Genomic DNA, 18,045 nt, shown 5'->3' on the forward strand with positions numbered 1-18,045 from the left:
CACTTGCCTTCTCTCTTGAATTCGTTGCTGTTTTCTTCCTTCCCGTGTCTACTGCCACCATATTCTTCATGCGGGATTTAACCATTTCACAGCCTCTAACTGGCCTTCCTATTGCCAGAAGTCCCTTCCCTTCCCTCAGCTTCTAGCTTTCTGTCTTCTCCATACTGAGTTGGATTAATTAAGCCTCATATTGAAATTATTTAAATCTACTCTAAACATCTGCCTCACCTGCCTTCTAGGGGAGGCTCTCCTACTTTAGCCTACCCTTCCACTGAGCGGCTTGCCCTTTTCTTTCAAATAGATCTTGCACATTCTATTGCTGCCCATACTGCTCCAATTCAGTGCCCAGTGGAACCTAAATGAAATCCCACATCCTATCCGCATGCAACTGGCCTTCGCCATCTCTTGCACCCCACCTTCTTCCACTCCCTGTTTTATTTATTATCTCCAGTCTCCTGGACTTCTTCTACCCCTTTCTTCCATGTTGAATTCATCTCTCTTGGGCCTTTGCATTGTTCTTCTTTCCGCATGGAAGGTTTTGAAGATCCTGGTTAAAAGTAGTACCTCTCACACACATCATTCTGCCACGTTACTAGAGTTTATCTTGGTCACAGCCCTTTGAGAGCTTATTTGTGCTTACTGTCTACTTCTCCTCATTAGAATGTTAGTTCCAATGGGCTATTTTATTGGCTGCTGTACCCCCGTACCTAGATCAGTGTCTGCAACTGACAGATGCCTTATTAACACTTGCTGGAATTCTCTGCTCAACACCTGATCATTCAATCACATGAAATGAAATGGACACATCCCAAAAGACATGTCCTCAATAGAATATTTCTGTCCTCATCAGTACTGCCTGAACTTCAGTTCCACAAAGCTGGGGAGCATCTGCTACAGAACAGGCATGTACAAGCCCAGTGGGAGTGTGACAATAAACAGGATGTGCTTACAGTCCTTGTGGAACTGACAATCTAGTGCAATCTTACAAACTAAAGTAGCTCTGTCATCCTCTGAACTCCTATGCTAATTAGACTGTATAATGAATGTGATAATGAGTCATGACGTGCCTCATAACATGGCTTCTATCGTATCCAACTATAATTTGGTAGCTGTTAAGGATGCTACCATCCAGTGATGCTGGCTCCATGCTGCGAGAGCTGTGCTGTGCCTCCTAGTCCTTCACCTGCTCCTCTGCAGATCCTTGCACATCTCAGGCAAGAAAAGGGAAAGTCAGACTCCGAGAATCCTATCTTTTCCTGGCATTGGGATTCTCTATACCTTGCTTGGGTGCTCTTTATAAGAAGTTCAGAGGTTTTGGAGAGTTAAATGTGCCAGAAAATGAAGAGATTTTTAATGTGTTTTTAATAAGCTGTATTTGCATGCCAAATAATAAAATTAAGTGATATATGTAAAAATGCTTTGTGAACTACATTATGTATCTGCAAAGCATAATTTTGGTGTTCTAACTTTTCAAAGATCTAGATGCTTGCTGCCCAAATAGCCTCAATTCTCTGGGGCTGGAGTCACGTTTCACACTTTTTTCTCTTCTGTGCCGTTATGGAAGGAGACTTTGTTAACAGGTAAGATTCTAGATTACCTCCACAAATTCTTAGTCCTAGACTTGGTAACTTCCAATAGAAACAGAATTCTTTTTTTTTCTTTTGTCTTCTTAATAAAAAAGAGATGGAATCTTACCATGTTGCCCCAGATCTCAAACTCCTGGCCTCAAGTGATCTTCCCACTTTGACTTCCCAAAGTGCTGAGATCACAGTCATGAGCCACCTCTCCTTGTCATAAAATTCTACATTCTGAAAATAATTGAGGCTTCTTCTGTATTACTAATGATAAAAACATCTTTTTAAAATTCTACACAAGACAGGTTTGCTACTGCCGTTAAGAACATAGATTTGTTGTTAATAATTCTAAAACCAGAAAGAAAACAAAGTTATTCGCCTGGGCTTTATTCGCTCTAGAAACAGAACAAGAGCAAAAATTCATAAATAAGAATTAAGCACAAAAAAACCATAAATGATGGAATAATGGTTGAATCCTTCTTATTTTCAGTAGAGAAGGCATCACTATAAGGCTAGACTCAAACTCCTGAGTCCAAGTGAGACTCCGTGATCTCAAGTAGCTGGGACTACAGGTGCAGGCCACCATGCTCAGCTGAATCTTATAATATTTATAACTGAAGATATAACTTATACTATAATTATAACTTATAATACCTATAACTAATATCTATCTATCCAGGGAACACATATTCTCTCGAAGAGAACTAGTATAGACAATTGTGACAGCTAGACTTTTACAGTATGAAATACCAAATGGAGGCCAGGCACGGTGGCTCATGACTGTAAGCCTAACACTATGGGAGGCTGAGGAGGGAGGAATGGTTGAGGCCAAGAGTTTGAGACCAGCCTTAGCAATACAGTGACACTCCCATCTCTACAAAAATTTTTTTAAATTAGCCAGGTATGATGGGACATGCCTGTAGTCCCAGCTACTTGGGAGGCTGAGGTAGGAGGATCACTTGAGCCCAGGAGGTTGAGTCTGCAGTAGGCCATGGTTATGCCATTGCACTCCAGCCTAGGCAAGAGAAGGTGACCCAGGCTCTTAAAAAAGAGGGCAAAGGGCAGGCATGGTGTATCACACCTATAATCCCAGCACTTTGGGAGGCTAAGACAGGAGGATTGCTTGAGACCAGGAGTTTGAGATTAGCCTAGGCAACATAGTGAGATTCTGTCTCTACAAAACAAACAAATAAACAGTATCAAATGTAAATTGCCACATTAATTAATATAAAAGTAAAAATAAATTAATGTAAACAAAAATATTCACAGACCAATTTATTCGTCTTCTACACTGAATTGGATGCGTATTTTCATTAAAACCACTTAGGCAAACAATGGCATAAAAACATGAATCTTACACTTTCTAATCTGAATTTTATTAGTTCCAAGTTATTTTCCTACTGCAGCATATCTGATTATTTTAAAGATGAGCTGCTTAAGACTAACTTCTTTTTTTTTTGTTTGAGATGGAGTCTTACTCTCTGGCACAATCTTGGCTCACTGCAACCTCCACCTCCCAGGTTCAAGTGGTTCTTCCACCTCAGCCTCCCAAGTAGCTGGGATTACAAGCATCCACCATCAGGCCCAGCTAATTTTTGTACTTTTGTAGAGACAGGGTTTCACCATGTTGGCCAGGCTGGTTTCGAACTCCTGACCTTAGGAGATCTGCCCGAGCTGGCCTTCCAAAGTGCTGGGATTAACAGGCGCAAGCCACTGTGCCCGGTCAAGACTAACTTCTTAAAATAAAACCAAAAAAACCTTTTTCCCTCTTATATGTTTCTTTCATATATAGTAGTTTCTTCTTAATGAGATTTAAAATACATTATCAAAATGGAAGCCATTGAAAAGAACAAAAATCTGAAAGTTACTTTGGGCTTTTAGAATTAAAGTTGATTTCGTTACCTATCTGACCTTATCCTGTCAAAAACATCCAACCTACCTCTCCAAAATTAGTCATGTTCTAGTTGGCTGCAACTAGAAGCATTTCTCCCACTAGTCCATTAATTTCAATAAAGAACTGGCAGGTGAGAATGAGAATTCTATTTAATTTATGTGCAAGAAAGAAGGTTCAGGCAATGACTGAGAAACTGAGTAATGATGGCAGGTAAGGGAAAGAATGCATGAGCAAAGCTAATGTTAGGTATTGTAGCAGGCCACAAAACTAGAGGTGCTCTTAATTTTTTTGTTTTGCTCTTAAATAATAAAAATGTACATTTTGGGTTAATGAACTTAAAAATCTTGCCAAAGTAAATGTGTTAACACAGAGAGAGCCCAAGGCTGGCTGCCAGTACCCCAGGAGTCTGTAATTATGTATCAGCAAGTAGACACTCTCACTGTGACCTCTTGAATTTGTTTTAACTATTAACTAAAACAAGTCTTTAAAAATCTTTACCCGGCCGGGCGCGGTGGCTCAAGCCTGTAATCCCAGCACTTTGGGAGGCCGAGGTGGGTGGATCACGAGGTCAACAGTTCGAGACAATCCTGGTCAACATGGTGAAACCCCGTCTCTACTAAAAATACAAAAATTTATTAGCCGGGCATGGTGGTACGTGCCTGTAATCCCAGCTACTCAGGAGGCTGAGGCAGGAGAATTGCCTGAACCCAGGAGGCGGAGATTGTGATGAGCCGAGATCGCGCCATTGTACTCCATCCTGGGTAACAAGAGCAAAACTCTGTCTCAAAAAAAAAAAACAACTTTACTCAAATATGTCAGTAGTTTCCAATTTCAATGATCAATAATCTTTGTTTTTACTCTGAGTTTCTCAATGTAAAAACTAAAGGATACAGAAATTTCCTTAACGGACTATGCTGCATTCTATTAAAGGCATTTCCTTAACGGCCTATGGTGCCGTGGCTCACACCTGTAATCCCAGCACTTTGGGAGGCCGAGGTGGGCGGATAATGAGGTGAAACGTTGAAGACCAGCCTGACCAACATAATGAAACCCCGTCTCTACTAAAAGTACAAAAAATTAGCCGGGAGTGGTGGCAGGTGCCTGTAATCCCGACTACTCAGGAGGCTGAGGCAGGAGAATATCCCTTGAACCTGGGAGGCAGAGGTTGCAGTGAGTGGAGATTGAGCCACTGTACTCCAGGCTGGACCATAGTGCAAGACTCCATCTCAAAAAAAAAAAAAAAAAAAAGAAAGAAAGAAATTTCGTTAACTAAATCAAAATAATCCTAAATTCAAAATCAAGAACCAAGGGAGCATTAAGAAAATTGTTAAGCTTGGGTCAGCAGAGGGAGAATACAACTAGACAATATAAAGCGGGCCTTCTTTTAACTCACTACCCTAATCAATAATCAAAGAGCCTTACAATGATATCTGTGTCATGCTGAATAATGGCCCCCCAAATACATCTGTATCCCAATCCCCCATACTTGTAAGCGTGTTACCATACATGGTAAAAAGGATTGTATTAACATGATTAAATTAAGGATCTTAAAATGGGGAGATAGATGAGGCTGGATGCAGTGGCTCATGCCTGTAATCCCAGCACATTGGGAGGCCAAGGTGGGAGGACTGCTTGAGGCCAGGAGTTCGAGACCAGTATGAGCAACATGGTATAACCCTGTTTCTACTAAAAATACAAAAATTAGCTGGGTATAGTGGTGCACACCTGTAGTCTCAGAACTCAGGAGCCTGAAGTTGAAATGAGACGAGATCATGCCACTGCCCTCCTGCTTGGGCGACTGAATGAGATCCTGTCTCAAAAACAAAAACAAAAACAGAAAACGGTGGGGGTGGGAGAGAGATGATCCTGGATTATCTGAGACAACCCAATGTAATCACAAGGGTCCTTGCAAGAAGGAAGCAGGAGGGTCAGAATTAGGGGTAGGAGATAGGACGATGGAAGTCATAGGTTGGAGTGATGGAAGGAAGGGGCTGAGTCAAAGAAGGCAGGTGACCTCCAGAAGCTGAAAAAGGCAAGGACACATTTTCCCTTCAGAGCCTCCAGGAGGAGTGGCCCCTGCTGCTGTCTTCATTTTCACCCTATGAAACTCAGTGTGGACTTCTGACCTCCAGAACTACAGGCTAACAAATCTGTGTTTTTTCAAATCACTAAGTTTGTGGTAATTTGTTATAGTCATGATAAGCCATTAATCAATATTTTATTACAGTTTAAAGGGTTCTGAAGTGTAACAGGTATTATTACTATTAATTTAATTGAAGCTACAACAAATAATTACAAAAGAAGGTTTGAAATTGCCCGGCCTTTCCATGCACACACCTCTGTAGGAACTACTAGCATCTAGAGAGATTTGGGGAAAATAAAAGACATGAGGACAAAGGAAAAACATGATTTTATATAAGATAAAGAAAGCCTTTAATTCCTGTGTACTCTCTGTAATAAGCTAGTGCAGGACTCAAAGAACTCATAAATGATGCGAAACTTCTAAATAAAAGCGTAGCCATCAGCTTCAGGTAAGTAGAAAGCTGGGTGATTCTTTAGCATATGAAAGTGAAGGAGCTTATCTACCCAAAAGCAACCGTCAGAAGCAGCATGACCCTGCAAAGGTACCCTTAGGTCACTGTGACCTGTAACAAAAATCCGAACTCTCAAATCCCACCTCTACTCAGGAAGAAAATCCTTAGAACTGCTTTACACCTTGCATTTTTAAGACAGTGACATTCTAGCTATATTTCAGTTTTCTACACGAGATGGCCTTCCTTTAATCGGGGAGACAGGGATACGCAATGCAATACCGGAAAGTGTCAGCAAACATGAATGGCTTACTTTCATATTTACAGTTTCTATATATATTTCAGTCACTTTCTTCTATCAGTAAATGGTGAGTTTGTATTCATTAGGCAAAATGCTGACAGTTTACTAAAATTAACCATGAGCAGATCGAGGCAGTGAAAAGTGCTTTTTAGGCACTATCAGATAAGCAGAATAGTAGAATTTGAGAAGACAAAAAGCTGGACTGCCTATAAACCACTATAAGATCTATTTTTCCTAAATTACCACAAAATTATAGCCTTTAGAATAAGTATGCTCTGGGCTGGGCACAATGGCTCACGCCTGTAAATCCCAGCACTTTGGGAGGCCGAGGTGGGTGGATCACGAGGTCAGGAGATCAAGACCATTCTGGCCTACATGGTGAAACCTTGTCTCTACTAAAAATACAAAAATTAGCCAGGTGTAGTGGCGTATGCCCATAATCCCAGCTACTCAGAAGGCTGAGGCAGGAGAATACCTTGAACCAGGGAGTCAGAGGTTGTAGTGAGCCGAGATTGTACCACTGCACCCCAGCTGGCAACAGAGTGAGACACTGTCTCAAAAGAAAAGAAAAGAAAAAAGTATTCTCTGTGTCAACAGTGACATAAATACATAAATCAACCTTCTCAAGTGAAGGTGAGAGGAGGGTATACAATTTTAGCAGTTTTCCTTTCTACTTTATTACATATTTTATTTCTTACTATTTAAAAAGGACCTGTTAACCAAAGTAATAGTTTTGGGTAAAAGGATAATTTTCAACATTACCCTTTCCTTTCTTTCTCCCCAGCCTAGTTCCAGCTGATACTACATTAAAAATAAATGAGCCAGGCGTGGTGGCTCACGCCTGTAATCCCAGCACTTTTGGAGGCCAAGGCAGGTGAATCACTTGAGGTCAGCAGTTTGAGACCAGCCTGGCCAACATGGCAAAGCCCCATCTCTACTAAAATATAAAAATTAGTCAGGTGTAGTGATACACACCTGTAATCCCAGCTACTTGGGAGGCTGAGGCAGGAGAATCACTTGAACCCAGGAGATGGAGGTTGCAGTGAGTTGAGACTGCACCACTGCACTCCAGCCTGAGTGACAACAAAACTCAGTCTTGGGGGAAAAAAAATACTTTTAAAGTTTATCAATTTTCAGACTGGTTTTGTAAAGCTTAAATTTACTTTCACAACAGTTCTTTCGCAATAGATGGAAATAGATAATCCCTTGCTTTAAGAGTTCCAAAGGAAAAACTCCTTTGTCCCTATCACACAACCTCAGTACAGTTCTCACCTGCTATTTTGATATTCAGATTGGCATCCAGAAGTAAATTTTCAGCTTTTAAGTCACGATGAACAATGTTCCGACAGTGACAAAAATAGACAGCTGTGACGATCTGTTTGAATTTCCGACGTGCCTCCTTTTCTGCCATTCTACCATGGGCCACCAGGTGGTCTGTGTTGAAGAAGAATACAGTCAGTTTTCATTCTAGACACTTGTGTAATTTCAAAAGGTAGACTTTTAAGGAGGGCTACAAGGGGCCCTCTCAAATGAATGAGTTAAAGAAGCAAAATGAACAAAGACAGAACAACATATTGATAGTCCTGGTTTGCAGCTATAAAAATTTATTAGTAATAAATAGCCAAACTATTTTAAGTATAAATCCTGTTACACAAAAGCATGCATAAGAACACATTACTTTCATTTGGAAAAGAGAGTTCTGAGGGTTATAAGGTGTTTTTCAAGGATCACAGAACTAAATACCTTTCTTTTCATATCCCCACTGCAGAAGATTATAGACATGAACAAACACACACGTGAAGGTAAGCACCAGAAATACTTCCTGTCAAAGGGGAGATAAAAAAGCAAGGCCCCAATATTCAATCATTTACGGAAAGAGTGGACAGAAATTAGTCACTGCTAAGGGGCTGGATAGAGCACTCTGTTTAGGTTACTATCTCTTCTGCTTTCTCAAAGTTCTTCCATTTGACATAAAAACACACTCAGTCACTGTTCTCTGGAGCGCATAGTGATATACTTATATCTTTATATCTGCATTTATGGGGCTTACCAAACGGTCCTTGAAGAATGTTAATTTTTACAGATAGCATCAATCAAAAACCAAGTCAAGTTCTACCAACTTAAATAAAATCAGTCCACTGGCCATGTTGTTAACTAAGGTATAGCAAAAGAACTTAAATGTGATAAAATCTATAATACTATAAAGCAGGCTATCTTCAATATTCAAAAATGATCTGATGGATTAGTAGGTTCTTTAAGAACTTTCCAATAATGGCAGTAGATTTAGACCAAACCAACGACATACATATCTGTGACTCAGTTCTTTATCAAACCAACAATACGGACCGGTCATGACAGCTAAAGAGATTAGAAGTGTCAGCTGTGATACAGTGGTGCTGTTAGAAATGGCTAATAGTCTCATGAGCACCGTCCTTTAATTAACTGATATAGCTGGGAAAAGGACATATTTGCCATCCTAAGCATTCGGAGATGGTAGGAAAGTGAAAAATGAGGGAATATAGATAAATATACTGCTGTTTATTTATCAACAGTACTTTTGGTAAGAATACACAATTGTTTGGCAACATCTCACTCACAGGACCAGTCAGGTGTATCTTTCCTTCACCACGAAGAGGAATTTCAGGGTAGCACATATTTACTAGCAATAACTGCCAAGACTGAACGCTTGTGGCAAGAAAAGGCAGGGGAGAAGGCTGAAGAAGAGGAGCTAGATACTGACCCATCTACAGAGCAGACTGTAAAATAATTCAAACTGCATTCCGACCACAAGGACTGTAACATTCTGGAATGCAAATACTATAGTCACTTTAAGATCATGTCTTGTATGTAGGTAATGTAAATCATTAAGAAAGATCCTCAGGCCGGGCGCGGTGGCTCAAGCCTGTAATCCCAGCGCTTTGGGAGGCTGAGGTGGGTGGATCCCGAGGTCAAGAGATCGAGACCATCCTGGTCAACATGGTGAAACCTCGTCTCTACTAAAAATACAAAAAATTAGCTGGGCATGGTGACGCATGCCTGTAATCCCAGCTACTCAGGAGGCTGAGGCAGGAGAATTGCTTGAACCCAGGAGGCGGAGGTTGCGGTGTGCCGAGATCGCGCCATTGCACTCCAGCCTGGGTAACAAGAGCGAAACTCCGTCTCAAAAAAAAAAAAAGAAAGAAAGAAAAGAAAGAAAGAAAGATCCTCAAAGGAATTATTGTGATTTTTGTTCACAATACAAGGCTTTTGAAGCATCTCCCTCAAAAAAACCAAGTCATTGTTATAGGCAAGATTACCAATTTAATAGAAAAAAGGAATAAAATAAGAAGTCTTCCACTTAGCAGTTAAAAGGACTAGAATCAAGCTTTCCCCGGGAGGTCAGAGGTGGGGATAAGTAAGCTCCCACTTGGGTGTGTTTAGCCTTCCGGTGAGGTCTGCTATGAACTTTAAACAACACGAAGTCCCAACTAGGGAGAGTAACTTAACATAAGCTGTGAAAGAGCTGGCCATCCATCAGAGGTAGAACGCTATGTTTTAAAAGGCCATTTTCTAACAGTACCTGCTGCTTTGACCCCTACTTCTCTTAACCCAAGGCCTAATTATTCTAATAATATGTTTTAGTTGCTAAACCTTGTCTAATTAAAGAGCTTTGAAGAGACAGCTATTCTTGAGAAACATAAAAATAAACTCTTATGAAGGTTTACCATCAGAAGCTCATTTGGCCAAGCTACCCATTAATTAAAATGCCCAAGAGACATTCGTCTGGCAGTAAATACTAATTACCAGAACACATCAAAGCGCTTCTTAAATGCTGCAGAATGATTAATTTTATGATTTCCAAAATAAGTAATTTTCTTTTATTATGAAACTCTTTATAAATTTCTAAGTACCTTGTTTTCCTAAAATGGTTGGAAATTTCTCAAAACTGTTATACAGGCCAGAAGCTGGTGGAATGCAGCCTCGTTCTGTTTTCTCTCTACAATGACACATCGGTTGTCCCGGACAAATCATTTAGCCTGCCAAAACCCCACCTCTTGATCTGCTAAATAGAAGTGAACTCTGCTGCATGCTATACCCAAAGACAGAAAAGAATATTTGGGAATAAACATGTACTCTGATTATCATATGTCAGTTGGGTGCGGTGGCTCATGCCTGCAATCCTAGCACTTCAGGAGGCCAAGGTGGGTGCATCGTAAGGAGATCAAGCCCATTCTGGCTAACACACTAAAACCCTGTCTTTACTAAAAATACAAAAAATCAGCTGGGCATGGTGGTGGGCGCCTGTAATCACCTCAGGAGGCTGAGGCAGGAAAATCGCTTGAACCTGGGAGGCAGAGGTTGCAGTGAGCTGAGATATTGCCACTGCACTCAGCCTGGGCAACAGAGAGAGAGTCCATCTCAAAAAAAAGAGTCTCATATGTCAAAACTTTCACTTTCAAAGATGTTGCAAAAGACATTTTTTAAAAGGTCCACCCTACAGTTATAGATGCAAAGAAGATAAATCACTTTTTTTTCTGGACTCTAAATACACTTATAGAACAAATCACTTTTTTCAAAAAAGTGTTCGCATGAGATACTTGCTCCTAGCCATTGTGTTTGGCATTCGAGTTTTCTTCTTCTCTTTGAGAGCACTGTGCTCTTCACATACAAGCCCCTTTTGGTGACTCAACCTCATTCACACCTAATCCTCTGCTCTGATTTTTGCCCATCTTATCCCCCCAACCCCTACTCCCATTGGTTTGCTTTCACTGTAAACCTATGAGGTCTAGTGGGTGTGCCAGGAAGCCAGCAGCCTGCAGCGGTTTTCAGTCCCTGCTGAAAATTGCCTTTCAGCTGCTTGCTGACAAATGGCTGCTTTATATTCGTATATGCTCTAGAGGCAGGCGGCAAACATTCTTCAAGTTCAAATGTGATATTTAACTTTCGGTGAAGAAATCCAGAGCTGTAGCCCGGCCTGGACTTAACACACAGTCACAGCATTTTAACAAATACTGCAGTACTTTCTGAAGGCAAACGAAACCAAATGGCTCCTGAATGCACTCAATATGCAAAGTAAAATATATGTTGAACCTTGTCTGCGTAAACTCTAATTGCAAGGAACTCTAGAGTTGTTCTGCTTCTTCCAGGCAATGCAGTGAGCTAGCTCTCCTAAATACTGAGCCACGAATACCACCCGTATCCTCATCCCAATCATCCACACTGCAGCCATAACCCCAGCGAGATTCTTGTCCCCTCCCCATCCAACCAATCTAAGCAAACCTCAATTAGACACCTGCTGTGTAAAGTCAAGTCCATCACACTAAGTTTTTTTCACCATCAATCAACTACTTATCTATTTAGTTGCCTTTATAGGTCTGGGACAAATTCAAAGTTGTCTTTGACTAGAACTTTACTCCAAGGATGTACAGACAGGGATAAGGTGATTCTCCATTAAAAGGAAAAAAAAATGATTCTCCTGTTTCAAGCGCTTGTCAAAAGCAAAAAGAGTCTAAGTTCTCTTTCTCACTTTCCAATCACCATAACTTGGCACTGGTCTTCTTTATTTTTGGTCTGCCTTTCCTTGCAAAATGAAAAGAAATGAGTGATACTAAGAGATTTCCATATCCCACGAAGAGTAATATTGCTACAAGTATAGGAAATCAATTTTGAAGTTTCTAAAGTATTAGAGCACCAGCATATAAGTTTGCTTCAGAATTCACTGTTTGTAATTTTATCCCAATCTTACTCAGAAAGAAAATATCTTGTGGTACATTTAGGTTCTAACCTTTCAAAGAGCAAAAATACACAGAAGCCAGTCTTAGCTTCCCTAGGCCAGCTTCAATGGAGTGTCAGAGGTATGCCACTAATGGGATAGTGGTGGGGAGCCAACATTTCTTAAAATAAGTCACTTTTCCACTCAGACAGTGTCTCCATTTGTCTGCTAAGTCTACGACTCACAGCTGATGCAAAACACTAGCTGAAAATGAACATACCCTGACGGCAGAACAAGCAATAGGCAGAAACCTCACATTTCAGTGAAGAAAGGGGAGAAGGCAGGATGTGTGCTCATCTTAGGTGACCACCTGAAAAACTTGTGCCAGTTCCAAACTAACCCCAGCTAGCAATTCTTTGCTCTGCCACTCAGTTCTATCATTTCTTCTTCCTACACCCATGGAAACGACTTCCTGTTTATCAAACAAATGCTTCTTTCCAAAAAAGCAGGGCGAGGCCAAGATAACTCAGCTCCTCTAAGCAGGTTAATGGGAGTGCACTCACTTTAATATCCTATTGTCCTCTGACTCCCAGGCGTGGGCTGCCACTCACTAGAGGAAGAGGGTTTGTCATTTTGTCTTCCTTGCCAGGAATCCAACTACCTCTTACCACGCTTCTTGCCTTGTTGCTGCTTCTTGTCACTATCTCTTTTCTTCTCTCTTCCATTGACCAGGCCAAAAACTTTTATGGCATCCTTCATTCTTCTCTTGTTCTCACACCCTGCATCCTATCCATCAGCAAATTTTACTCACTCTACATTCAAAGCATATTCAGAATCCAGCTATTTCTCACCCCATCTTCACTGCACTCCAGTGCCACCAGCCTCGTTTAACAGCAACTCTTACCTCTCTTAGATCTCTGCAATAACCTCCTAGGATTACTCCTCAAAAGAGCAGCCAAGGCAGCAATCCTTCTTTAAAAACTTTTTATTTTGAGATAATTATGGATTCACAGGAAGTTCCAAAGACAGAGCAGAGAGGTCCCGTGGAGCCTTCACCCAGTTTCCTCCAATGGTTAAGTCTTATATAATTATAGAAAAATATCAAGACCCAGAATCTGACATGGGTACAAAGAGTATGAATAGTTCTACGTCACTTCATCGCATGTGCAGATTTGTGGAACAACCATTGCAATTTCTACAGTAGCAAATACAACTATTCAGACTCAGTCATTACTGAGTATTCTCACATATGTACCTGCCTTTTCCCCTGTTTAATCTTTTGTATCAAAAAAAGATACAAAAATATTTCACCACCACAAAGATCTCCCTTGTACTACCGCTATATAGCCACGTGTGTTCCTCTATGCCCCACCAAACCTAACTCCTAGAAATCACTCATCTGTGTTCCATTTATGTAATTTCATCATTTTGAGAATACTATATGAATGGAATCATACAGTCAGAAACCTTTTGAGATTGGCTTTTTTATTTTCTTGTTTTCATTTGTTTGCTTTTTGAGACAGAGTCTTGCTGTCTTTCAGGATGGACTACAGCGGCACGATCATGGCTCACTACAGCCTTGACCTCCTCCCACCTCAGCCTCCCAAGCAGCTAGAACCAGAAGCATCCACCACCATGCCTAACTAATGATTTAGAGACGGGGTATTTCACCAAGCTGGTGAAGTTGACCACGCTGGTCAACTTCCTGCCTCAGCCTTCCAAAGTGTTGGGATTACAGGCATGAGCCACCATGCCTGGCCTGGTTTTTTAGTCACCATAATATACTTAAGAACCATCCAAGTTGATGTGTCTATTAACCATTTCCTCCTTTTTATTTATTTATTTTTTTTGAGATGCAGTCTCACGCTGTCATTCAGGCTGGAGTTGCACATCTTGGTTCACTGCAACCTCTGGCTCCCAGGTTCAAGTGATTCTTCTGCCTCAGCCTCCCAAGTAGCTGGGACTACAGGCGTGTACCACCACACCCGGCTAGTTTTTGTATTTTTAGTAGAGACGGGGTTTCACCATATTGGCCAGGCTGGTCACCAAGCTTCATGAGGGCAGGCATTCTTACCATTTTGTTCAATACATGAAACAGTATCTGACACATATGAAGCACTTAATAAGTATTTATTAAAAGAACAAAAGATGATTGAATAAATTCCTATCCCTCTTTCTTAAAACTATTTTCTGAACCTTAGATCTTATTAGCAAAATGAATGCTAAATGCTACAGCTCACCTCAATGAATTCGAGTCTTCTCAAGTAATCCAAAAAGGCACACTAACGTGTATGACCTATTTTCACATATCCAAGTCTATACTTGGTATAAAGCAAAAAGCACACTAAATTTTCTTCTGTCTCTTCCAAATAAACTTTTTCCTTCAGAGTTTTGAGAAAATACAGTTTCTCTGTGAAACACATCATCACAGGATATGCTTTAGTTTTGAAAATGTGGAATTAGAAATATTTTAATTTTTTTCCATGCCTCCTTATAACACATCAAATAGTACTCTGCCTATGATGGATACTTAATAATTATAGGTTAGGCCAGGCATGGGCCTCACACCTATAATCCCAGCACTTCGGGAGGCCAGGGTGGGAGGACTGCTTGAGCCCAGGAGTTTAAAATCAGCTTGAACAGCAAAGCAAGACCCCACTGCTACAAAAAAATTTAAAAATAAATCAGGCATAGGCCAGGCGTGGTGGCTCATGCCTATAATCCCAGCACTTCAGGAGGCAGAGGTAAGTGGATCACCTGAGGTCAGGAGTTCAAGACCAGCCTGGCCAATATGGCGAAACCCTATCTCTACTAAAAATACAAAAAAATTAGCCGGGCATGGTGGCATATGCCTCAGCTACTTGGGAGGCTGAGGCAGGAGAATTGCTTGAACCCAGGAGGCAGAGGTTGCAGTGAGCCAAGATCACACCACTGCACTCCAAGTCTGGGTGACAGAGTGAGACCCCATCTCAGAAAACAAACAAACAAATTCAGCCAGGCATGGCATGGTGGTATGCACCTGGTAATCGGTTACTGAGAGGCTGAGGCAGGAAGATCACTTGAACTTAGGAGTTCGAGGCTACACTGAGCTATGATCATGCCACTGCACTCCAGCCTCAGCATCAGGGCAGGACCCTATCTTTAAACTATTATTAATAATGATAAATTAATGTTTATTATTAATGATGTTAATTATTCATACTTATTAATTTATTATTGTTATAAATTAAGGAATACCAATGAGAGAAGAGACAAGCTTTTACAAAAACACACTTTTTTACTAAACTACACACCTTTTAAGTTGTCTTCATAAAAAATACGCCATCCTTTTCATATCAAGTTCATTCACATTAATGTATAAAGAAAGATTTGTTTTCTTATGGCTTCTTAAAAAGTATTTCTAGACTAAGCATAAACCCAGGGAGCCTTTGAAATAGAATCTCATATATTCCAAAATGCCTTTCAAAAATGTTACTCAAATTTTCTCAAATAGTACAAATATTTCTCATGCTACATCAGGATATTAGCAATAGTTGGTTGGCTAATCCTGTAACAGAGGTTCTAACCAGATTCCTAGTATAATCTGCATGCTCCAAGTCAACAGAGGTACCTTTTGATTTTTTAAAATATTGACTCTTATAAATTTTGCAATCCTAGCTCTCACTGGTCTTCCAAAGGGAACAGCTCAAGTACATACATGTCCCTAAGTAATTTTAACTAGCATGAGATTACAACTAATGGCAATATATAAGGCAAATGGCTCCCAAATTCATTATTTCTAGTCACCTAACCTCCTGAGCTCCAAACTCCTGTTTTCAAATGTCTGTTGGAAAACTTCATCACGGTGTCATGAAGATATCTAAATTTAGGCCAGGTGTGGTGGCTCACAATTGTGATCTCAGCACACTGGGAGGCCATGGTGGGAGGATCACTTGAGTCCAGGAGTTCAAGATCAGATTCGGCAACATAGTGAGATCCCATCTTTACAATTAAAACAATTTTGAGAGAGATCTAAATTTAACATGAACCAAACTGAACTAAGGTTCTCTTCTTTTGTTTGTTTTCTTTTTTGAGATGGAGACTCGCTTGTCATCCAGGCTGAAGTGCAGTGGTGTGATGTTGGCTCATTGCAACCTCCACCTCCCAGGTTAAAGCAATTCTCCTGCCTCAGCCTCCCAAGTGGCTGGGACTACAGGTGCATGCCACCACGCCCAGCTAATTTTGTATTTTTAGTAGAGACGGGGTTTTACCATGTTGGTCAGGCTGGTCTCAAACTCCTTACCTCAAGTGATCCACCCACCTCAGTCTCCCAAAGTGCTGGGATTACAGGCGTGAGCCACTGTGTCTGGCCTGAACTAACATTCTCTTTATCTTCCTGCTGTAACCTAGTTCTCCTCCTGAATCCCTATTACAATCATCTAGATGTCCATGAAAGGACCTCTGGAATAATCTTCAACTCCTCTTTCTTCCTCACTCCTAACATCCAATTACTTAAATTTAACTTATATTTAAAGTTTTCAACTGACATTTAAGCAGTATGCCTCCTGTTTCAATGTAACATTTCATCTTCATCCTTCATCTTTCCCTTTCTGTGTATTATCCTTTATGCTGTTACCAGTTATTCTAACACATTTCTTTGGTCATGCCATTCATTTACTTAGAACTTTTCAACAAAATCTCTCAGCCTACGATATATAGTTCTAATTCATAAACATGGTTCACCTGCATGTGTACTTGCTGCTTCACCAACATGCTCGGGCTTTTGCTTCTTGCTGGAATGCCCATTCTCATCCCCATCCCCACCTGAACTCCGGAATTCAAGGTTATCCTTTAAAATCCAGCTTAAAGGTTGTTTCTCTGAAGCTAACCCTAACCTCCTCACCCGCCCTAGAAAATCTCCTCCCTAATTTGTGTTTGGTGACATTTAGTCTATCTGCCTCTATGACATCAGTGAACAACTATATTACAGTAATTTCTTATCCTGTGTGTCTTCCCTTCTTGCCCATGGATTTTTGGTCCATGGATGGGTTTCTATCCATGAAGCACTGCAAGATATAGAAAAATATGTACAGTATGTTTCTGTTTGTGTAGGAAGGAAGGGAAAATACAAATATGCATGTGTATGTATGTGTGTGCATTTGTTTAGATTTTCCAAAAGGAATAATGTTAAGTAAATTGTTACTTATAAAAAAGGGGTGGAAGCCAGACATATGAATGCACCCTGTTTTGTAGCTTTAACTTCGGAAACAAATAATGTCTTACATAACTGAAACAATTCAGAACTGAATCAAACAGAAGAAACCGTTTTAAAAATTGAAAGCAACCTGTAAAAAATCAGCAGATTCATGGTACATAATACCTAGCTGTACATAAAGTTAAGGTATTTTGCTAGAGCAGCCCAAATAGTAAGACAATTCTTCATGGAATCTATCCTAAGAACAAAAAGAACCACAGTCTCCTCGTTATATGTAATACTACTGGTATTGCTTTCAGTCAATCAGTCTCTCCCCTCACTCACGTCAAAAAAGTGATTATGTTGAAGTTATCTGGAACCACAATTTTCAACACAGGAGAAAAGAGAAATAGATATAATATTTCAGAAATTAAGCAAAAATGCTGAAATCTTACATTTTAATTGGAATGTTAGTATCAACTCATGTTTCATTTTCCTCCCTATTAAAAAATAAATATATTTCATAGCTCTGTCCCCTCCTCTAAGCAATAATAACCCAGTAGCACTAACGAGCATCCCTGGGGTCCATATTCTGGTCTTTAAATGCTACTTTCCATTTAAAGAAACCAGAGTTGGCCAGGCACAGTGGCTCATGCCTGTAATCCCAGCACCCTGGGAGGCCAAGACAAGCGAATCACTTGAGGCCAGGAGTTCAAGAACATCCTGGCCAACATAGTGAAACCCGTCTCTCCTAAAAATACACAACTTAGCCAGGTGTGGTGGTGTGCACCTATAGTCCCAGCTACTCAGGAGGCTGAGGCAGGAGAATCACTTGAACCCGGGAGGTGGAGGTTGCAGCGAGCCAAGATCACACCACTAT

The 18,045-nt window shown here is 40.5% G+C and overlaps 1 protein-coding gene across 18 annotated transcripts in view; it reads right to left on the reverse strand.

Annotated features, from left to right (window-relative positions):
- Positions 1-18,045, reverse strand: part of SIK3 (SIK family kinase 3) — a 262,659-nt gene that overhangs the window by 72,812 nt on the left and 171,802 nt on the right. For all 18 annotated transcript variants that reach the window (XM_035264652.3, XM_078339525.1, XM_035264647.3 and 15 more), the window contains one exon: positions 7,573-7,734. In XM_035264652.3, the coding sequence (XP_035120543.1) occupies positions 7,573-7,734 (162 nt within the window). The remainder of the gene's footprint in view (positions 1-7,572; positions 7,735-18,045) is intronic.

The sequence above is a fragment of the Callithrix jacchus genome, chromosome 10 (assembly GCF_049354715.1).
Source record: "Callithrix jacchus isolate 240 chromosome 10, calJac240_pri, whole genome shotgun sequence".
In the NCBI taxonomy this organism is placed as follows: Eukaryota; Metazoa; Chordata; class Mammalia; order Primates; family Cebidae; genus Callithrix; species Callithrix jacchus.